At 43.1% G+C, this 24,513-nt stretch overlaps 1 protein-coding gene and 1 long non-coding RNA gene across 2 annotated transcripts in view; one reads left to right on the plus strand and one right to left on the minus strand.

Moving 5' to 3' along the window:
• The window catches only part of LARP1 (La ribonucleoprotein 1, translational regulator), a 59,136-nt gene extending 53,744 nt beyond the window's left edge, over nt 1–5,392 (minus strand). The window contains exon 1 of the mRNA XM_075856110.1: nt 4,942–5,392. Within this exon, the coding sequence (XP_075712225.1) occupies nt 4,942–5,170 (229 nt within the window). The 5' untranslated portion in view covers nt 5,171–5,392. The remainder of the gene's footprint in view (nt 1–4,941) is intronic.
• LOC142748825 (uncharacterized) lies at nt 1,847–24,311 on the plus strand. The gene is made up of 4 exons (XR_012882315.1): nt 1,847–1,914; nt 10,348–10,491; nt 16,506–16,587; nt 23,438–24,311. It is a non-coding gene; the product is annotated as an uncharacterized LOC142748825 (long non-coding RNA).
• Nucleotides 24,312–24,513: the final 202 nt, after the last annotated feature.

Consider the following 24,513-nt stretch of genomic DNA (forward strand, 5'->3'; position numbering starts at 1 on the left):
ATGATTCAGTTTCGGCCAGCAGCATATATGGACGTCTCCATAAACGGAAGCCCGGCGCGGATGTGAACAGGCCCTTAGCGCTTATTCCATTTCAGCCTAGATATTAAAAGCAAAAGACGCATTAAACAAACAAGTATATAATTGATCATTTAAAGGGGTTGCTCATGAATTTCCACAAAAGCCCTTAAGCCTGTAAGAATGGAAAAATATTTTTTTTCTAACTAGGACCATAAGGTAGCGCCAGTCACATAAATAGTGAAGTAGCGGCATGCAAACGCGTCGTGATTGGCAGACTTCATATGAAAAGTATACCGTTTTATTCTTTCAGATTCATATAAAATCCATCGGATTGTGCCGAATTTTTCAAAATTGTCTAACGGTAAAAAGGACCTTGTTGCCTATAGCAACCAATGAGAGGTCCTATATCATTTATCCAGAGTTTAAAAAATTAAAGCTAAGCTCTGATAGGTTGTCATGGTCAACAAAGACAGTTTTGATAAATAAGGCCCATTGTGTCATGTTCCATTGGATGGTTTATTATGAAGTTCTTCTTCATAAGTATAATGCCACAGAAGCACCACATGGCGATGTACAGAACAGTAGGGAATGCGTGCCGCCATATAGGGCTCCGCAGAGATGGCCTTAAATGGTAATCCTCTTCAGTGGGGGCCTTCTGCACAAAGCTAGTGTAAGCAGAAGTTGCCAATAGCAACCAATCAAGCTCCCATGTCTACTAAGGCCTTAGGTACGCGAAAGCAGCTACTTAAATACTTATCTCCCTCACTAAATTTTTCCTACATTACAGCAATGAGCCCTCATAACATGTTTGTTTTAGAGAGATTTTGGCATCGTGTTTTGTTATGGCGGCCATTTTTGCGTAGGTAACAGGAAGTGCAGCCATATTGGTTGTCACTTAAGTTCACTTCCCAGAAACAGAGGAGCAACAGTCAATTTGTCAGCATTAATAACGGAGTGACAACTTAACAAGAAGCTACTTCAGAGGTGACAACCAATATGGCTGCACTTCCTGCTACATAAGCAAAAATGGTTGCTGCAACAGAATAGAAAAATACCAATACACAACTCTGTCGACAGATATTGAGGGCATATCGTTAGGATATGCCATCAATGTTATTTGTGGGGGTCTGTACGACCACTGGGACCCGCGGCTCAAGAACGAAGGGGCTGCCGTGCTAGGTAAAGTGAACATGGACACCTGAGGGGTGCCCTCAATAGCGGCCCCCCTCTATTACCAGAGTAGAGAACAGATGTAAAGCGCATCTCTCGTCAACAGTAATGGCAATGGCCGCTGTGTAATACAACATTTGTAATCATTGGCAGCTTTTGGATATTTGAATATTAGTGGCCGGATATCATCTCCAGGTGAGCTGCATTAGCAATGGTGAATCTCCTGAAGAGAGAGCGCCTTTAATTACTCACATTGTTACAATTAAAGGAGCCCTACAAATTACAAGATTTGAGCCTACTGTTCTTAAAGGGGTTGTCCAGGATTTGAAAAAATCATAACCCCCCCCCCCCAGAAACAGTCCTGTCCATGAGTTATGCCTGGCATTGTAGTTCATCTCCCCTCAAGTGAAAACGACTAAGGTACAATATCAAACAAAGTCATTGTACACGAGTGCCAGTGCTTCTGGAACAAAAAGCAGGCCTTTTCTTCTAATCCTAGACAACCCCTTTAAAATGAAAAAAATATGACTTTGCAATATACTGGCCTGTAGAATTCTGCAGTTCTCTCCATGAGCGGGGGTGTGACTTTGCATTATCTGAATGTGGTGGTCAACCAGCCTGCTGACATTTTATCAAGCATTAGCAATTGGACACTCCGCTCAGATGTGACATCACATTCACTACATGAAGACCGGGGAGCAGAAGTGAAGGACTGCTATGCACTTGGTAAAATGTTAAGAGTTTGCTATAGAACTTTTTTTTCTTCTTCTAATTACTTCACGGTTTAGGGTAAGTTCACACAGTTTTTTCCAGGTGTATTTCGGAGCATAAAACAGTCGCATTACGCTCTGAACTACGCCTAGAAGACACATGCAATCGGCTTTTCATTGAGTTCTATGGTAAAGTGCATACGAGGCGTAATCTTACGTTGCTATTCCCAAAAACGCAGCTTAAAAAAAGTAGCGAAATGTCACTTCTTGAGGCAGATTTTGTTTTGAAGAAACACTTCAGAAAACGCTTGGCAAATCTGTCTCAAACGCCCGGTTTTTAGAGGCCGATTTCTCTCGAAGATTAGCTTAGTAATTTTCTGCCACAAAACATTTACCATGTGAACATACCCTTAGGCCGCACACAAGTTATTTAATCGCCCTGGAAAACTCTTCTCATTGTTTTTAGACAATAACTAAAGAGGTTGCCCCCACCTTAAATTAAAGCCCCCAAGAGATTTGCTGATCATTGCAGATCCAGCTGCTGACACCCAGGACGATGAGCTGCCATCGCTGTGAGCAGCCACATATTTCCCTGGTGCGACTGTTTTCAGTGCCCCTCCACTCTGGCTAATAAGAGTCCGAAGCAGGGAAGAAAATGGTTGTCTTGATGGGACAAATCCCTTTAAAAGAGGTTGACTGGACATTTTTTTTTTCATTGATGGCCCATCCTTAGGATAGGTCATCAATATCAGATCGGTGTGAGTCTGACTCTCGGCACGATCATCCGATTAATGGGGCCAGGCCACGGCGTTCGTCGCCTTTTTACAGTGCCACACACACCGTAGCGAGAGTGCCTGGGATTTCAGTTCCGGTCCCATTAAAGTGAATAGGACGGAGCTGCAATCCCAGGCACAGCTGCTACCGATGTGTACGGCCTTGTGCCTGGTAAACATTGAGGAGGCCGCGGCCCCTTCAGTCAGCTGATCGGTGGGGGCGCCGGGAGTCAGGACCACCATCGATCAGATATTGTTGACCTATCTTAGGGGCCCTTTAACATGGACCAACGTTCGAGCAAATGAGCATTCATACAAATACTCGTTCCCGATCATTGATCTTTTTTGAAAAGGGCAACGAATCAGACGATCAAACACTCATTCATCGGCTGATCGTATTGTTTATGCTGCACAAAATATTATCGTTGCCGGCAGCACAACTCACTGTGTAAACAGGGAGATGCGCGGCCAACATGATGGAAACGCATGGAGACGAGCGACCGTAGAAACGATCGCTCGTCCACATGCATTACTAATCATGGCTTCTTGTGAAAGCTAACAAGCGCCGATCAATGAGCTGTCTTGTTGATGAGCGCTCGTTTTTACGGCCCAAATTGGCTGGTGTAAAAGGACCCTACGGATAGGCTATCAATAAGAAATGTCTGGAGGACACCTTATAGAATTACAACTAAACAAGTCAGTCGTTTATCCTACTTCCATAACCAATGATAAAGGTCTAAGATGTCAAAGTTGTTTAAAAATAGTTTGGAAAACTTTCTGCGTGCCTGTAGCGCTAAACCAGTGACATTTTATCCATAGCGATGTAACGTCTCACGACGGTGATTGGCTAATGCGTCCACATGATATGTCACTATAAACAGGATGCTGAGGCCTAGTAAAGAGAATGAAAACAAAGACTTTTATAAAGCTTAGATTTGTTTATTTGAGCAGGTTTATGGTCTTGGTCGGGAGACCCCTTTAACAGTTGGTTTTTATAGGGCGATCATTAAACGTGACTCTGCGCAATAACTAGTTTTACACATCAGTCTTGAAACTTCTGCACATGGAAGCTGTAACAAGGAGGTGCTAAAACTAATTAGCACATGTTCGATCCCAGCAGGCAGCAGTTCTACAAACTGCCCCTCTTCTAGCAGAAGATTTATGCCCACCAATTGCCACTTATAGCCTGGGAATAGTAGCCGGAGCTATTTATATCAGCGCAGTGCAGGCCTGTACAGTGCCAGCGAAGCATGGGAGTCTCGCCAAGGCCCAGTCAAACCAGTGGGCGCTGCATGATTCCCCAAATAGGAGCCGGAGGTTGCCTATCACTCCCCCTTTACTGAGCTACCGGTGCACCCACATGGCGAGGACACTGAAGCGGAAATAAAGTATCTGTCACTGATGTAACCGTATGAGCCACATGCGGAGACAACGTTACACCCACTGAAAGCGCGATCATGCAGGAATTAACCGCCAGAAGCCGTGTGCACGGTGGAGAGGCGCTGAGGCCTAGGAAGAGCGACCCACGTTGCCTGTCTGCAGGGGAATGCTGGGTAGTAGAGGTGGGCGGGGCTAGTGGAACGTTGGACCGTGAACGTTCTAAATTGGAACGTTGGACTCTGGACGTTCTGAAATGGAACGGTCCACAAGAAGCGCAAATGGTACGTTCCAAAACAGAGCGTTGAGCTCCAACTCTTCGTTTTAACCCCTCAGATACCAGTAACATGAGAACACCCCTCCCACCCCACATGTATTGCAATAGGGACCCATCGAATGTCTGGGTGCTGGTGTGGAGCCAGCTATCCACCACCCAGGCCAGACTGCAGTGTCATCAAAGGGTGTACTGGGTAATGGACACCCACCTCCTCCCCCTTTTCCAGTCACCGCCCCCCATATCTCCCGTGTCACAAGCCTAGTAAAACAAGGGGGGGCAAGCAGGTGACCGTATAAGCGCCTCAATAATTTATACGAAGTCGTATAGGTGGCCCCCAAGAATTAGCAGATCGTGACAAGCACATGGCCCTGGAAAGCCGCCCTTAATAACTGAGACACTCCCAGCACCGCCCGCAGACACCTACAGTCCACAGATCACAGCATGGTACGCCAAGAGCTGCACCCCAGAAACACATGCCAACCTGCAGACGGGTAACTGGGCACCGCAATAAAGGTGCCTATAAGTCAGCGGAGCAGTGGCATGGAAATCAGTATGCAGCCAGGCAAATGTTACAAACAAGCACACACCCCATCACAAGTGCAACGTTGTGACCCACCTTCGGAGATCTGTCCATTCACCGGCCCTCCGGGGCCCCCACTTGCTTTGATCCAGGGGTTCACCTTGGGCGGAGGAGCTTCCACAAACTCCTTGCGCCCATCCTCGCCGTCCTGCCCATGCTCCTGCTTGTCTCCCTCCGATCGTCTCTCCTCCACCTCCGTGTCCGGTGGTGGCTGCTGCTGCAGGGGCGGCGGTGGCATGAGCGGAGCTTCTACCTGAGTCGCCATGTCCCTTGCCCCCCACCACCACCCGGGCGGGGATAAGCGGTCGGACCAGCCGGGATTTCCGCTCTGCGCAGGTCACGTAAGGATGAGGGTAGGAGGACGCTGGACACCGGACGCTCAATCACCGGGCGGAATCCCGAGGTTACCGCTGCAATATGGAAGCCAAGGAAGACCACGCGATGGGCTGTGCGGGGACGCGCTCTGAGACACGCCGACGTGCGCGCACCCGATGGGCTCGGGGGGAGGAGGAAAGGGGGCGGGTATCCGGGCTGAGGGTCAGCTGGAGCCCCATGCATGCCTTGTCCACGCTTCGTCCTCACTGCTCCACCGCAAGCCGGAGCTTCCTAGCTGTGCTGAGACCTAAAACAGTGGTCGCCAATCTGTGGCTCTCTAGCTGTTGTGAAACTACAGTTCCCAGCATGCCCTGACAGCAATTGGCTGTCAGGGCATGCTGGGAGTTGTAGTTTTACATCAGCTGAAGAGTCACTGATTGGAGACCACTGTAATTGAGTATTCCACCTGGGTTCCATAGTTATATCTGTTTCTGGAAAAGCTGGGTGACAACTATTTTAAAGGGGTAAAATTACATATCGGGATCTGCCTTAAACGTGTGATATGTGAGGGGGCCATTCATTCTCTGCCAGGTGATCTGAGGGACCCCGTCCTCCCCAATCCGTGCCCCCTATCTATCACACATATATCCTCTGGATATGCTATAAATGTGTGAGTTGTGAATACCCCTTTGTGTTTTCCAAGTCTATGTAAATAAGGTTCTGTTCACATTAGTACCATAGTGTATATTTTTGGTTTGTGGTGACTACGCTACTCAATAACTCATGAAAATGTATCCAGACGCAAACTGGTTAAACATGTCAAAAGGAAACTTTTTGGTACACGTTTGCCTCATAGAAACCTTTGGAAAATTACATTTTCTTATGGATTACAATGTATATGTCAGACATGGCTTAAATGTAATGTGAATAGAGTCTAAAGATTAAAGGGGTTTTTCTACCTATAACAGATTGCCAGGCGTGGTAACTGGGACCTTGGCGCTCATTCAAATCTGTGGCAGCTCTCCACTCTGGGGGGCTTTAAACTCGGGACACCTCCCATGACATCCATATGCTGTAAAGATTATATATATTATATGGTCAGGGGTTCTCTTAATGGGCAACCCCTTTAATCATAAATAAGGGCTCATAATGTTTGCCCCGATCCTGTGAAACATAAGAGGCCCTATGAGTCAGTATTACGCACCCTATGACGGAGATATGTTTACAGGGGAGTCGGAGGTGATAGCTGTTGCCCTGGCAAGGTCCCCAGCTATCTTATATGTATGTCCACCATTACTTGTACGGGTATGTTTACACGCTGTGTTTTCAGGCGTATTTCGGGGTGTAAACTCCTCGAAATACGCCTGAAAAAACGAAAGCTAAACACCTACAAACATCTGCCTATTGAAATCAATGAGAAAAACTTCATTTTGTTCATACGGGCCTCCTTTTACGCCGCTGTTTTAAAAAACAGCACGTAAAAAGACGTAGCGTGTCACTTCTTGAGGTGTTTTTTGGAGCTGATTTTCTATTGAACACTATGAAAAATGCCTCAAAAGACGCTTTAAATTAAAAGAAGCTTCATTTTTAGCTTTAAAAATGGCTGAAAAATCACAGTCTGTTTTCTGTATTTTACCAGAAGTATCATTGTAGTAAGTGGAATGTTTTTTTAAATCCGCAGTATTCGCAAAGGCTGCAGATTTGTTAACCCCTTCGGGACTGAGCCATTTTTTGCTTTTTTATTATTTTAGTTTTTCACTACCTGCCTGCCAAGAGCCATAAATTTTTTGTTTTTCCGTCAATGCAGTGGTGTGAGGACTTATTTTTTGCGGAAAGAGTTGTAGTTTCTATTAGTATCAAAGTACCATATAATGTACTGGGAAACTGAAAAAAATTTCTTTGCTGGCTGAAATTGGAAAAAAACTGCGATTCCTCCATTGTTTTTTGGGTTTCGTTTTTACAGCTTTCACCGTGCGGTAAAAACGACAACTTAGCTTTATTCTGCGGCTCAATACGATTACGGTGATGCTAAATTTATATTGTTTTTTTATATTTGACTATTTTAAAAAAACAACTATTTGCTAAAAAAAAAATAGTAAATGTTTTGTTTCACCACATTCTATAACTTTATTCTTTTTGTGAGGGTGTATTTTTTGCAGGACGAGCTGTAGTTTTTATTGTACCATTTCTTGGTACATACAAATTTGGATCACTTTTTATCCCATTTTTTTTTAGAGCTAAGTTGACCAGAAAACCAGTGATTTTTAGCGGTTTTTAATTTTTTATGGCGTTCACCGTGCGATTTAAATTATGGTACATTGTAATAGTTCAGACTTTTACGTATGCAGCATTACCAATTTTGTTTATTTTATTATTATTTTTACATTATTTTAGAGGAAAAATGGGAAAAGGTTTTTTTTTTTTAACTTTTAATTTATTATTTTTTTCACTACTAATAACTTTTATTCAATTTTTTTTAACACTATTAGTCCCCCTAGGGGACTTGAACCAGCGATCGTTAGATCGCTGGTACAATACACTGCATTACTAATGTATTGTAGTATATTTTCATTTTTACAGGCTTCTGTCAGGGCTTAACAGAGGCAGAGTGAAGGCAGTCCTGGGGATCCTCACTAGGCCCCTGGGCTGCCATGCCAACTATCGGCACCCCACAATCGCGTTGTGGGCGCACGAATGAGCTGTCAGAGAGGGCCGCCCTCCTCTTTTTTTAAGCCTCAGATTCTGCACTCACAATTGACTGCAGCTTTTGAAGGGTTAAATGGCCAGGAACAGCGCGATCGCTGTTACACAGCTGACACCCGCAGCGCATGAGGTGCGCTGAGCGCTTGAGCCCGCTCCATACATCACCCGCCGCACCACCACCACGTGCTATTAAGTCGTGGGGAGCGAAGGGGTTAATACATCAGCCAGTCCCCGCCTAGTGCTATATCAAATTTGCAGCACAATGCTATACACAGACAGTAGTGACTCGCGCACTGGTGTGGTTCTCATAGACTGGCACACTGGTTCTCTGTAGTGCCCCTCACAAACTGGTGTGTCATATTAGCAAAAACGCAGGCAGCTGAAGCCCAGTATGGTAGACACCAGTGACTGGCGCTGTGTAGCGGCGTTCACAAACCGGCGAGTTGTATTCGTTGAAATGTAGAGAGCTAAGGCCAGTATGGCAGAGAGCAGCAGCTGGCGCCATGGATGGGCATTTACTGGCATGTCATGAGCAGGAAGGTAGAAAGTTGGAATGAAGTATGGCAGACATCAGCGGCTGGTGTGGCGCTCACAGAATGGTGTGCAGTACCAGAAGGGACAGCTGAGCAGGAATAGGTACAAGGTTGAAGCCAGAGCTGTCACTCAAAATTCCTGATCCCCAAAATCTGTAAATGGGCCTCCACATACCATGTGCCATTAATAATACTGGTGTCTTGTTGTGTCGCAGAGAGAGCTTTGGGCCACCTCAGGCACCAGTGCCCAGGTGCGACTGTTACCTCTGCACCTCCTATAGCCATACCCCTGGTCCGTGCTAAGCCGAACCAGTAACCAGGAATCTGTTTGATAAAAGAAGAAACACCACCATAGTCCTTTTAGAGCTGAGCAAAGCCCATGGAAAAAGCCTTACTCTAAACTTGTCACGTTTTCTCGGTCAATGATGACATCACACATTATCTCACCGATGACATCACACATTACCTCATGTGACACTTTGCTTGCCACCATGCCATGGCTTTCTCTCGTCACTACAATGACGCTGGAATGAAAACTCCTTGGTCGGTACTGGCAAACAGGAAGCTGCATTTTTCCACGTTTTGTGGCCATTTTCATTCTAGGAAGGTTTAGGGTCCCACAATCTGACATTGATCGTATCTCTAATCAATAGCAAAATCCCAATAATGTGCTTTTTTGCCACTGTTTTTGTTTCAATTTTACTGATATAGTAGGAGGGCTGTACCTTATGAGTATACCCTGAGTCTAACCCCCAACCATAACCCCAAAATGGCCAAGACTGATGGAGAAAGGCATGTGAGGGATGGTAAATGAAGAATGAGTAGTAGTTTTGTCAGTTTTAGGTGGAGTTACAGTCATGTCACATAGTGGCTGTGCTCCATTCAATGACAACATGAATGATAAATTATCTGTTCTATACACTTGGCACACTATGAGTCATATGTATTTTCCTCTATGCTACGGTATTTGATCATGAGGTAATCCTCCTTGTTAGCAGTACTACCGGTTTGTTTTTCACAGTGAGAAAGTGTGTGTTCAGTCATGGTAAGAGATTCTCAGTCAATTTGCTACACCAATATATAAAATGTGTTACCGATTATTGCTTTACAGCACTTTATAGGGCACCTGTCCCATAGCTGCAGTCACTGGATATTTTTTAACCGTTGACTTAAAGGGGTTTTCCCATCTCGGACATTTACGACATATCCACAGTATATGCCATAAATGTCTGATAGAGATGGCTCCCACCTCTGGGAGCCGCACCTATCTCTAGATTGGGGCCCCTTGACCCCCATCCTACCTTCTTCCATTGGGCTTCACCCACTGACTAACATGATGGCTGGGTTTTCCAGAAACAGCCAAGCACGTTTTGCTATTCTGTTTCTGGATGTCCCATAGAAGTTACAGAAACAGCGTAGCAAAATGCACTAGACTGTTTTCGTGAAACCCTGCCGCCTCGTCAGTCAGTGGCTGGAGCCTAGCGACAGCGGTAGAAGGTAGGACGGGGGTCAGTGAACTCCATCTCTGGGACCCGCATTTATTGGACATTTATGGCATATCCTATGGGTATTCCATAAATATCCGAGATGGCAATATTCCTTTAAAGGGTTTGTCTGCTTTAAAAGAACATTTTCAAATACCCTATTAGGGCTTTCTCAATATCAATGGACATCACGTAATTCTTTATTTCTCCTGTGATGGGGAATTGAATATTTGCTGCCAGGTTCCCAACATATTACAGCAGACCGCTGGGAAACCCAGCAGCAGAAGACCCTGTGATCAGTTTATTTTTTGGGGACCCTTCTAACAAAAAGGGATTATCCAAAGCGAAAAAAAACATGTAAGTAAAATAATGTCATATCGCAATATCTAAAGTTTTTTTCCTTACAGGTTCCTGTGACAACCACCACTCAGGAGACACAGGGTTACGCGAAATCCACCAAGTTCTTATACCATGAATAACATTTCAGCTAAAAAGTGACAGCTATTGGGAGGTGATGGTAACATCACCCCTGCTACAAGCAACACTGATTGGTAAGTATTGTGCCCTTTCTTAAAGGAATTGTCCACCCGGGAAATCACCTGTTACTGCCGGCGATGCAGGAGAATATAGTATGACATGACGCCCAATGAAATCCTTCCAAATGAATGGTGCTGTTTGCTAAAAAAGGTAAATCCCAAGTAGTGGACGCCCCATAGTGGACGTCCATATGCCATAATATTTCAAAAGGACAAAGGTTATCCAACTCACTTAAGGTCTTGTCTTGTAAACATAGAGCAGAACCACTAATTCACCTTGAAACATATCGTTTTGGGATCACGGGAGCTCCTGGAATCAGTTAATATGGTAAGAGACAAAGCATTGTGGGGCATCCACTGAAATTAATTGCTGCCTAGGGTCTAAAAAAACAGGGAGCCATGCTGATGTGGCTTATAACTTTGACTAATAGAAGGTATCCCAAGTAGGGGACCCCCTACTAACACCTTTACTTGAGCTTTAAATGTAGAGGGGCTTCCTAAATCTGACAGCCTAAAATGATAATATCCGCAGGTAAGGCTATGTTCAGACCTGCGTTGGTATGTTCTGTTGTTCTGCTCCACCAGAGGAGCAGAACAAGGGAAAAACGGAAGCAACGGTTCCGTTGCACAACGGACACTGCCGACGGAACCTATTGACTTTAATGGGTTCCGTCGGCTTTCTGTCAGGATGTCTGTGATTTTACCGGAAACAATAGCGCAGCATGCTGCGCTATTGTTTCCAGTAATCCCTGCCGGATCTGCGACGGACGCCTAACGGAGCCTCCAACACAAATGTGAACAGGACCTTACAAACTGACAAGTCACTTATGGACTAGTCTAGTGGTCACCCACTATATAGGATGTCATCTTTCATCAAACAGCTGGTCGGGGGGTAGAACCCAGGTCACCCAACCGCCCTCGCTGGTCGTTGCAATGTATCCAGAGCATCCCAATAGCACGCTGTCAGCAAGTGGTCAGCGAATCAGAGTTTGGAAAAAAAAAAATCACTATCAAGGAAAATGCAATGCCAGCATCAGACCCCAAGAGGCTATTGTACAATGTACAGGGAACACAGGGATGGGATTAAAGGATCTGTGTGACCATAGCATGCCGGCACAGCATGGGTACGAGCAGGCCAGTGTTTCCAGGAGGGAGGGGTAGCAGAACTGTGCGCCCAAATCCCTTCATGTCCCCTATTACATAGTATTGCTATAAAGTGTAAACAGTTACGATGACATAAATGGCTACTACTCTTTTTAAGTATCTAAATGTACAGCATCTTGCAAGCACCGGGCACAGCTGTACTTTGGTTCTTTATGCTCATATTTATTAGGAGTGGTGTTTTTAGAGCAATTTTATTCCTTAACCCCTTAAAGACCAGGCCAATTTGACGTTTTTCATTTTAGTTTTTTCCTCCCCGACATATGAGGGCTTGTTTTTTGTGGGACAAGTTGTAGTTTTTGACAGCACCATTTATTGTACCGCGTAATGTACTGGGAAGCTGAAAAAAAAATATTTGTGGGGTGAAATGGGCAAAAAAAATAGCGATTACTATCTACATATCCACCTTATTCTACAGGTTGATACGATTACGGCGATACCAAATTTATATGTTTTGTTTTATGTTTTACCACTTTTAAAAAAAATAAAACTAGTTGCTAAAAAATAATAATGTTTTGTGCGACTATATTCTGAGAGCCATAACTTTTTTATTTTTCCATCAATTTAGCGGTGTGAGGGCTTAAAGGGTAACTAACCATTCGACAAACTTCTGACAAGTCATAATGACATGTGAGAAGTTTTGATTGGATGGGGTCTGAGCACTGAGACCCCCACCAATCTCTAAAATGAAGCTGCAGAAGCGCTCGTGTGTTCTTTTCTGTTTGGCTTTTTTCCGGAAAGCGGATGGATCGGTGTACTTTCTATTGAGCCCGCACTCCGATACATTGATTTCCGGAAAAGGCCGAACAGAAACGAAGCGGCTGAGCGACCACAAGAGCACTTCTGCCGCTTTGTTTTAGCGATTGGTGGGGGTCTCAGTGCTCGGACCCCACCAATCAAAACTCATGACATGTCAGAAGTTTGTCGAACGTTTAGTTACACTTTAAATTTTGCAGGACGAGCTGTAGTTTTCATCAATACCATTTTGGGGTACATGCGACTTTTTTGTCACTTTTTCTAAAAAAAATTTGGAGAGCTAAGGCGACCAAAAAACAGCAATTTGCATGTTTTATATGTATATATATATATTTTTTTTTTACGCCATTCACCGTTCGGATTAAACAACACTATATTGTGATGGTACAGACTTTTACGGCGATACCAGTTATATTAACTTCCTTTTTTTTTTAACATTGCTTTAGGAAAAAATTAAAAATGTTTTTTTTTTTAACTTTTAATATTTTATTTTTTTGGAGAACTTTAACAGTTATTTACTTTTTTTTATTATTCGTCCCCCTAGGGGACTTGAACCAGCGATCGTTTGCATGATATAAGGCAATACTAATGTATTGCAGTATATCGTGATACTGACAGTCTCCTTTGAACAGTTTTTTACATTTTTTATTTTTTTTTATTCGTCCCTTTAGGGGACTTGAACCAGCGATCGCTTGCATGATATACTGCAATACTAATGTATTGCAGTATATCGTGGTACTGACAGTCTCCTTTGACATCCCCGATAATAAGCTGATCATAGGGTGACCCGCTGCTTGGATGCTCTTAGCGATCAGTTCTAATTTTCCAGGGAACCTATTGGCGAATGGTAATTTTCTTTGCGGCGCCACCACAGGAGAATTCAATGGGTTGTCCATGTAATGCATAGGCGTGCCAGGGCCCCCAGAGTGAGAGACGCTCTGCATAATACATGACGGTTGTGATCACCCCCACATTTTACTCAGAATTCCCTAACTGGGTATTTTAAAATGTTTATTCTAGACCCCAGGTTCTCACCCTGTAGTACGTGGACCCCAGGGGGTACACACCATATCTGTAGGGGGTGCTGAACCTGTCCTCAGCTGTACCAGGTGCAGCACATTGTATGAATTTAGGATTGCGGGTACTTTAATGTAATTTATTTGACTAGGGGGTACTTGGCTTAGAAACATTAAGAAACCCCTAGGAAACAGTACTAGGAAATGTTACCATTGTGTTTTCTGTGAATTTTTTTTTACAACTCATTTATATTTATTAAAATTTCGTTTTTTAAGTAATTATTTGCATGTTTTTACAAATCCCTTACTGAGGGACCACCCTAGAAAGATATTGATTACATGGGGCCGTAGGTAATCACGTGATGACATTATCAAATGAGATACAGGCGATACAAGGCGGTAATGTGATGTCACTTAATGTGGCCATGGTAATGTGATGTCACTATATGTGGCCATGGTAATATGATGTCATTATATGTGGCCACGGTAATGTGATATCACAATATGTGGCCGTGGTAATATGATGTCACTATATGTGGCCCTGGTAATGTGATGTCACTATATGTGGCCATGGTAATGTGATGTCACTATATGTGGCCATGTTAATGTGATGTCACAATATGTGGCCACGGTAATGTGATGTCACAATATGTGGCCACGGTAATGTGATGTCACAATATGTGGCCATGGTAATGTGATGTCACTATATGTGGCCACGGTAATGCGATGTCACTATATGTGGTCATGGTAATATGATGTCACTATATGTGGCCATGGTAATATGATGTCACTATATGTGGCCATGGTAATATGATGTCACTATATGTGGCCACGGTAATGTGATGTCACATACTGCGATCATGTAACTACAGTGACTAATGGCTCTAGTGATTGTATTGATACAACACTTCAGTGTATTCCCGTAGACCCCCTATGTGCCGCTGTATGGTACCTACTTGAGGCACTGTATTCTTCCTTAGGCTGGGTTCACACGACCATGTTACGTCCGTAATGTACGGTCTGTATTTCGGCCGGAAGATCCGGACCGAACACACTGCAGGGGCCGGGCTCCTAGCATCATAGTGATGTACGACGCTAGGAGTCCCTGCCTCTGCGTGGAACTACTGTCCCATACTGAAAACATGATTACAGTACGGGACAGTTGTCCTGCAGCGAGGCAGGGACTCCTAGCATCGTACATCACTATGATGCTAGGAGCCCGGTTCCCTGCAGTGTGTTCGGTCTGGGTCTTCCGGCCGAAATACGTTCCGTACTTTACGGACGTAACATGGTCGTGTGAACCCAGCCTTAGAAACAATACTTCAAGGCCGTATGCACAGAATCGAATTTCTCATCCGAGTGCTGTCCATTTTAACAACAAGAAGTACACTGACCCATACAAGTCAATGAAGCTATGCACACGCACACATCTGTTTTTTTTCACGGAACGTGTGTCCATTGCGAGAAACTCAAAGCATGCCGTATGCTGGTCCATTTTTGCTGACCATACTCGCCCATTGAAGTCTATGGGTGCATGAAAAATAAACGTATAGCACAGGGACGACATCCATGTGCTGTCTGTTTTTCACGGATCATTTGCTCAAGAAATACAGAAAAAAATACATCAGGCTGCAAATTGCATAGAAACGAACGCGTCACAGAGTCGGCTCTCTTCAGAAACAACTTTATTCCCCTTGAACTGTTTGCTTGTAAACTAGTAATAAAAAGAACTCTAAATCACTTCACTAAAAATAAAACCACTGGCCCAATAAACAGGAGCATCCAACAAGTAGACGCTCATCTCTTTTAATAGATGTGTCTGGTTTGGCACCTTGAGAAGCAAGAAACAAAACTTTTGCCAAGTTTTCTCAGCAAATTACAAGGCCCATGGGATTATCGTGCCCACTGGTAAATGAGACACCAGTAATACTATTGGGGCAGTGTTTTATTTATGTGTTTGGTAGAAACAGAACGCAGTGAAGTTATATTTTCTTCTATTTTAACTTTTAAAGAAGATTAATCAAACTATTTTCCGCCATCTTGATTGTTGAGATCAGAATCTGCAGGCAGTAGGTCTGGTAACTATATATATATATATATATATATACCTTGCCCAGACATCACATAGGGAGGTGTAATCAGATCACATCTAGCAGCTATAGATTGTTCTGAATAAGCAGCTGAAGAGACACAAATGCAGTTCTAAGGCACCGATAAAATACACAGGAGAGGCTAAAGACTGTGCCCAGTGCAGCAGCATGCGTGTCGTAGGCAGAGAGCAAACTCTAGTCCACTGCAGGGAGGGGCAGAGATGATTGGTTGGCAATAGCCTTACATCACCTACAGGAAACAATGACAGAAGGACACAGGGTTATGCAGATTTATAGTTGTCACCCAGTACATATGTTATGCAACGGCTTAGACACATTCTGGCAGATATTTTATTATTGACTAATCTACAAAAAACAGTGATGACGTCCGACATCATGATTACAGGAGAGAAATCACATGGGAAATTATTGTTTTATATAGATATTAAGAACAGAAAGGGTCCCTTAACAATATATGTGTTCACTACATGTATTAGATACATACATTAATTTTTTATATACAGATACAAATATTGTTACTTTGTATATACATTAAATTGCCTATTTTGCCCTAATGCTAGTATAACCCAGAGCTGCATTCATAATTCAGATTGTCGACAGCCACTCCCTAACAGCTGAGCTCCTATAATTTATTACTCCATGCAGCATTGCATTCTGGGAACTATTCCCCACCCCCCACACATTTAGTTACTGTGCAATTCTAAACACTTTTGTCAAGTCTTTAGATTTATTTTCATCGGTTTATGGGAAAACTGGATGACAACCATTAGGGTGATATTATAACTGCTTCAGGCAGCAAAGCAAATTTGTTTAGTTATACAGTTATACATCCCCCATCACTTCATAACAAGATTGGCCATTCAGAGCCTGGAAAAGTTGAGTGTCGACCCCCCTGGGAGCTCTGTCACTTTGTACCCCTATAGGTAATACATGTTTTTTTTTTGCTTTGCTTAAATGATATATAGTTGTCACTTTTTTTTTTTAGGTCACATCTCCCTTTGTATCTCATTAGCGGTGTTTTCTAATCCTCCTCCTTCTGGAGACAAGCAAGTGAGAAGACTTTGAAGGTAATGAGCATAAATATTTGCATTTCTGTCAAAAAAAAGTCTGTGGTGAATCCGTTGGCGTTCACATTATGTCGTATAAATCCCAAGCAGCAGATCTCAATATCACAACTTCAATTTCTATAGAGAAGACGAAAAAAGAGATGAACATAAAGACCTAAAAAAGTATATTATATTCTCTATCCCATCCAATGCAGAAGAACCCTCTGTAAGGTCAAGACTCGTATCGATTTTACGCATTGCGATTGTTATTATTATGTTAGGGTATGTTCACACGCAGTGGTTTCAGACGTAATTCGGGCGTTTTACGCCTCGAATTCCGCCTGAAAAAACGCCCTTAATACGCCTACAAACATCTGCCCATTGCTTTCAATGGGAATTACGATGTTCTGTTCCCTCGAGCCTTTATTTTACGCGTCGCTGTCAAAATACGGCGGCTAAAATGACGGCTCGTCAAAAGTAGTGCAGGACACTTCTTGGGACGTTTTTGGAGGCGTTTTTCATTGACTCCATTGAAAAACAGCTCCAAAAACGGCCATGAAAAACGCGAGTTGTTAAAAAAAAATCGCCTGAAAACAGCTCGGTGTTTTTCCCTGAAAACAGCTCGGTATTTTCAGACGTTTTTGCTCACTGCGTGTGAACATAGCCTTAGGCATCCGTCACCCATAGTATATTATGATATCCGTTTAACATAAATTTAATGAAATGACGAAAAGTTCATGACGTCGACGTTTAATGGATGCCTGACGTATTTCATAAAAATGTATACCGCGCTCTATACGTTTTTTTTTTGCAGAATCCAGTTGTATGGAATAGCGCGGTCTACTACGGTATTCCATAGCTTTAAAAAAAAAAAAAGTATAATGACGTAAATTATACCAGCTCGACGGAGGCCAAAAGAACACTCTTATGGCCTCCGTGGGGGTTAATGGAGCCCTATGGACGCGTTAAGAATGTACTTTGGGAACTTTCTTGGCATACACGCTAAACATACTGTACATGTGATGTGAACAGAACCTAAACAAGTTTATCAAGGTATTACAGCAGAACAAAAGTGGAAGACTGTGAAAAGGCTGTCCAGGATTAGAAAAATGGATCCGCTTTTTCTTCCAGAAACAGCGCCACTCTTATTCATGGTCTGTGTCTGGTATTGCAGCTCATCCCAATTCAAGTGAATGTCGCTGAACTTCAATACCAGACGCAGACTAGTTAGCCGCGGTTTGTAAAAAAAAACAAAAAGCGGACCGTTTTTCTAATCCTAGACAGTTTAGACAATCATTTTAATTAAAGATGTCCATAGACTTGACATAACTGTTGACAGAGAACCCGTTCAGCCGATCTCTTCCATGATATGGGCACTCTATTCACAAAAGTACAGCTGCAGCAAATGGTGCCTGTAGACTACTTGTGGCATTTTCTGGGCAGCAGTGAAGGATTTTACTTTCCTCTATAGACAAAGTAGTAGTTGCATAACAAATGTTAAAAGTCATACAAATTAACAATCAACAGTAATATTAATGCACAAGAACAAAGAGGTGAAATCAGATCAGATAATGGAGGAGTCAGTGCCAAGCAAGAAATAATGAAATGATTATGACCCCTTATCTCCCGGGCAGAGCTCATATCCATTATAATAGAAATGGTGGCACTTTTAGTAGCAGGTGAACTGGCCTTGTCATGACTGTGAGGTGGCGGCCAGAGCTTGTGTCCACCTCCGTCAAAAGATTGAGGACAAAGTTTGCCGCTCTGAGTCCTGTGACCTTTTTTGGATAAATAATTGGGTGAAGGGTGGCAGAAGGACTTGGCTAAATATACAACAGTTTGCTTTGTTTGGGTAACTTTGTACATAGCTCTGTGTGATAATACCATTATAAAACATATCTGAAGATTATAATATACTAATAACATGAAAGTCAGAAGAATATCTACTCTAGATAAGTATCTCCTGTGCCCCCATACAAAATCTCAGGGGCCCTATCTACCAAGTGCCATTTACTGGTGTCTTCTTTTGTGGTACTGGGGCCACCACTTCACCTGCACTGCCACTATTGCACCCTCTTTGGCTACACCCCTGCTTAAAATGTTTTTCAACTTTCTTTCATATGTCTTTTTGGGCTCCATGACCAAAAGGTAGGAGGCTTGCAGGAAATTGTCCCTCCCTCCATAGACGGCTGATTGGGGGTCTTCAAGTATCAAGATCTCATGTGATCAGCTTCTGGGATGGTGATCCATACTATAAGTGACCAACTAGATGGACAACCCCTTTAAAGAATTATTAGAGATCCAACTTGTGACAAAGTAGCTTGACATGACCTTTGCTAATAGTAGTAGTGGGGTGCAGAAGAGGAGTCGTAACTGGTCCCCAACTCCAGAGGAGCCCATAAACCCTCAATATTATATAGGAGAACTCCAACACTACATGCGGACAATATGGAGATGCATTGACTTGTCATAGTCCTATATAGTTATCTCCCTCTACAATGAACTCAAACTATATAAAGGAATCAAATACATTGAATGCTAAATTTTTACCTGTTGGGTGGTGGGTCCAGGTATAGCTCCTGGTTAGTGCTACCGTCAGAGGCGTTACTTGGAGCTCCTAAATCCGAATTCAAAAAATGCACCAGGTCCCACCAACCATTATGTGTCATTTAAATCACTCGTGTTCTCCTATGTGGAATAGGGACCAGTGGGCCTCATGAGGCACCTGGTCCTGGGTGCAAGTACTACAAGGATGACGTTTAATATCCACCAGTGATGCCAGCTGTAATATGCTTTTAGTCTTATCTCTGTGAGTTTCCGTTTTTAGTATCCAAATAAGGCATAAAATATTTAATAGTCTCGTGTCATCTCTTTTTGTGCTGGTCTCAAGTCTCATGTATGTACAGTGTCATATTTTACTAGGTAAGATCACCATAGAGCGTTCCCTCATGAGCCAGTAAAGCGGAGGATATGTTATATAGTAAGGTTTCGGCTCCTTGTCAGTGCCTTTAACAAGTGCAAAGCAAAGATTCAGTTAGTGGACCCTCTATACCCTGATCCAATTGGTGCAGACTAACTTGGGGAGCGGAGTCTAAGGAAGCCCTTATCTGTACACTTAAAGTGTAGCTAAACGTTTGACAAACTTCTGACATGTCATAAGTTTGGATTGGTGGGGGTCCAAGCACTGAGACCCCCACCAATCTCTAGAATGAAGCAGCTGAAGCACTCGTGTGAGCGCTCAGCCGATTCGTGTCTGTTCGGCTTTTTCCGGAAAGCCGATATATCGGAGTACGGGCTCATAGACTTTCTCTTGAGTCCGTACACCGCTACATTTATTTTCGGAAATAGTCGAACAGAAACTAAGCGGCTGAGCGCTCACACGAGCGCTTCAGCTACTTCGTTCCAGCGATTGGTGGGGGTCTCAGTGCTCGGACCCCCACCAATCCAAACTTCTGACATGTCACTATGACATGTCAGAAGTTTGTCAAACGTTTAGCTACACTTTAACCCCCTCATCGTCATATGGTCTTTGCTGCAGGGCACTTCCCTGGTCGCAATTCCTAGAATAGTCTCCAATCGGTGGTAACTGCACTACAGAAACCAGAAAGCTAAGACGAGGTTGATACATAGGGAGATGCCACAGCTAAGATGGTAGCGGTACCAGTGAGCAGACAAAAGATAAAGTAAAAAATGTAGACAAGGATCAGATGTCAGCAGTCGAGACGTCACAACTAGGGAGAAAGCGCAGGAACTAGAAGTGGAGCCAGGACATACAATAAATCAGCGCTAGTTGCAGACACAAGGCACAGACACTCAGGCAGTGAGTGTCAGGAAATACGGGGTTTAAATCCTATCCAGTGCTTAAGTGAGATGATGAGTGAGCGTTGGTTGCAGCAGCATATTCACATTCTTGTCCATTGCCAGTGTCTGGTATTGCAGCTCATTCCTATTCAATTTAATAGAACTATGCTGCAGTACCTGACACAACCCATGACTAAGAGTGGCGCTATTTCTAGAAAAAAAAGCAGATACTTTTTTCTAGTCCAGGACAATACCCTCTATCACGCTAATATTCCATTATTGGTTCACCAATTTGCCAGCTCTCCTACCAGAAAAGTGGACTGTCCTAAAAGGTTCTCACCTCTAGTCCCTAATAGGATGCATGGAATGAATCATTAGGATAGTCTATTAGTGAGTGATTTGTAGATCTCCTCCACCTCCTTGATCTCCACCAGTCAGCTGAACGAAGCCTTCAATGTTTATCTATCTACAGCGGCTGGCCCGTACATGTGTATGCATGGTAGTAAAGTTCTTCCACTGAGACTTCCATTGAGCACACATTGATGGCCTATCTTAAAGGGTAACCAAACTTCCAGAAAACTTCTAAGACTCATAGACTATCTATTGAGTCCGTACATCAACTGCTCGGCTTTCCGAAAAAAGCGGAACAAAAATCAAGCTGCTCAGCGCTCGCCCGAACGCTTCTGCCACTTCGTTTTAGTAATTGGTAGGGGTCTCCGTGCTCGAACCCCCACCCATCAAAACTTCTGACATGTCACTATAACATGTCAGAAGTTTTCTGACAGTTTAATTACCCTTTAGGTAAAGGCCATCAATGTGTTCTTATGGAAAACCCCTTTAAGTCACTAATACTTGTGCATAAATTAAATAATTAATAGACAAGTAAAAGTTGCAGAAAGTTGTTTTAAACTGTTTATGCTAATTTTTACGTTTATGTCCTGAGGTTTTACTTTCTAGTTGTTAATTAAGAGGTTAATGGAAGATCCAGTCTACTTTCCAATAAGCCCTTTGCACTGTGACTGCAGCCCAGAGTTTCCTCCACATTTACATAAAGGGATGTCAGCATTTATTGTAGCCGAGTTCACTGAGCCTGGAGCTTCTATTACACAATCTGTGCAGACGTCCCAGTTATTCACACGTGCTGTATAGCGGCCGCAATAATCACTTACACACCTGTACTGTAACCTAAAGCTCAGGCGTAGATAGATAGATAGATAGATAGATATGAGATAGATATGAGATAGATAGATAGATAGATAGATAGATAGATAGATAGATAGATAGATAGATAGATAGATAGATAGGGAGATAGATAGATAGATAGATCGATAGATAGATATGAGATAGATAGATAGATAGATTGATAGATATTGAGGTAGATGTATATGAAATAGAAAGGATGAATTATAGATACATGTAGGTCGATACTTTTTTTATATACAATATAAGGCCCAGCTTACACAGAGGTTTTTTTTACGTGGAAACCGCATCGGAATTGGCACCAAAAACGGGCGAAATCACTTCCCATTGATTTAAATGAGAGGTGGACGAGTTTTTTTTTTCCGGAGCGGCTTTTAGCTGCTTTCGGTATAAAAAAGCGGACATTCCGCGGTTCTACCTCTGACCTCTCATTGAAATGAATTGGAGGCAGAAAGATCGTTTTTAGCTGCGTTTTTTGCCCGCGGTCGAAAAACGCTTCAAAAATTGCGGCAAGAAAGTGCAGGCAGGTCAAACTACACTATGTGAACTAGGCCTAAACCTGTACTGTAACCAAAAGCATAGATAGATGGATGGATGGATAGATAGATAGATGGATAGATGGATAATAGATAGATAGATAGATAGATAGATAGATAGATAGATAGATCGATTATATAGATCAGGGGTCTCAAACTCGGCCGGGTAAGTTGGCCACATATAGAAAAAATTAGAAGTTGACGGGCCGCATTTCAACAATCCAGTTTAAGTGTCGCTAAATGCAGTCCGGCGGCTCAGTTGGCAGCGTTTGGCAGACACACAAGATTGGGCAGCCACTTTTAAGATAGTGCCACAGAGCCCTCTGTAGATACTGCCACAGTGCCCTCTGTAGATAATGCCACAGTGCCCTCTGTAGATAATGCCACAGTGCCCTCTGTAGATAATGCCACACACGCCTATATAATGCCACAGTGCCCTCTGTAGATACTGCCACAGTGCGCTCTCTAGATACTGCCACAGTGTCCTCTCTAGATACTGCCAGTGTCCTCTCTAGATACTGCCACAGTGCCCTCTGTAGATACTGCCACAGTGCCCTCTGTAGATAATGCCACAGTGCCCTCGGTAGATACTACCATAGAGCCCTCTGTAGATACTGCCACAGTGCCCCTGTAGCAGAGCCTGTACTAGCACTCTGCCCGGGACTCCGCTCTGAGGAAGATCCTGACAACACTGTCCATATATGGACAGCGATGTCAGGGAATTCCACAGAGTCCCGGAGCAGAGCCGATACTAGTGGCTCTGTGTCCCACGGGTCGCAGATGACAGCCTCAGGGAACGCGTGCTTGAGACCCCTGATATAGATAGATAGATAGATAGATAGATGGATAGATACATGTTTTATATACAATATACACCTGTACTGTAACTTAAAGCACAGAGATAGATACATAATGAGGTAGATGTACATTATATAGATAGATAAATAGATAGAATGCGGTAGCAAAAATTTCAAATTTTGGGCCGTTTCCCCTGTTCCAGGCGCTTCCGAAAAAAGTAGGTGGAGCTTGGTGGAAAGGACGTGGCCATCATCAGCCGGAAGCATTACTTTAATTTACTCCAGGAGCTTAATTTGATTCAGTGTCATACGGACAGGCGAAGATGCAACAAATTTATAAGGAGGCGTGTGGAGAAGTCTTAATACAGCTATTCCTTGTTTTTATTATATAAAGTTAACCCCAACCAAAATGTGCGAAGGGGTGTCCTTGAATAGTCAATTTGAGTCGCTGCTGCTTGGAAATGTCTGTCACATAATATTGCAATTTTGTATTCTTATTAGAAAATTGCTTTTTTGTCACCCCTTTGATCTCCTTAGACTGAAACACTTGCTGAAACATCCTGGTATCGAAGTGGAAACTGTCAACATTCAAAATAATGCTTGCTGACTGACCCTCCTTTCTGAAAGAAATAGTTCCTGCTCCCACCAGCAACAGCAAGTAGGAAAGCAAAGGCTGGTGGCTGATTGCTTCCCTTCCCCCAACATGTACTTGACTAGAATACCATACCCAGAAAGTGTACTGCGTTTTCATTTTCTAATATTGGAGGGTATCGCTTACTGCTTTCTTGGGGGTCAGTATTTTCACACCACCCGGGCTGTACTACAATTCTGATGTGGCCTGGAACATTATACAGTACATGAGTAGCAATTCCTTAATATTACAGTAAATTTTTTCAGTCTGGAACTACTGGGACCTGATAGATGCCGAGTGATATTCTTGATTATTGGATGGTCATAAAATATATATAAACTTAGGCCTTATTCAGTATTAGAGCGTATTATACGTCCGTGCGCTGTCCGTTAAAAAAGCGAACAGCACACGGACCTATGCAATTCAACGGGGCTATGTGTGTCAGTTGCGTGAAACTCACTTCATGTCCTATTTTGGTCCGTTTTTGCGGAAGTTAATGGGTGCTTAAAAAACACGGACAGCACACGGACCACATCTGTGTGCTCTCCCTGTTTTTCACGCACCAGTTGCTAAAGAAATAATGAGAAAATAAACAGGAACACCGATGCCACACGGAATGCATGAAATAGGCTCCATTTTGTTTTGCGGACGCAAAACGGACACGCTCGTCTTAATAAGGCCTAATTTGTAGAAAACCTTCAGGAAGAACACAAAATCTTCCGCCTCTAGTCCTGTAAAACGCCACAATATATTTTTCGTTTTAGCCATATTTTTGTATAATTAACTACACAATTTAAGATTTGTTTCTGTATTGTTGTTGTTTCCCTCTATTCCACCTTCAGATTACTTTATTAGATTTTTCATGACACACTGCAACTTTTACCAATTTCAAATTTGTATCGGCTTTCTCCTGTATTGTTTCGTCATATATTTGTATAATTTTTTTTCATTATTTTTGTTGCCACAATATATGACACAACTG

Source organism: Rhinoderma darwinii, chromosome 3 (assembly GCF_050947455.1).
Source record: "Rhinoderma darwinii isolate aRhiDar2 chromosome 3, aRhiDar2.hap1, whole genome shotgun sequence".
Lineage (NCBI taxonomy): Eukaryota > Metazoa > Chordata > Amphibia > Anura > Rhinodermatidae > Rhinoderma > Rhinoderma darwinii.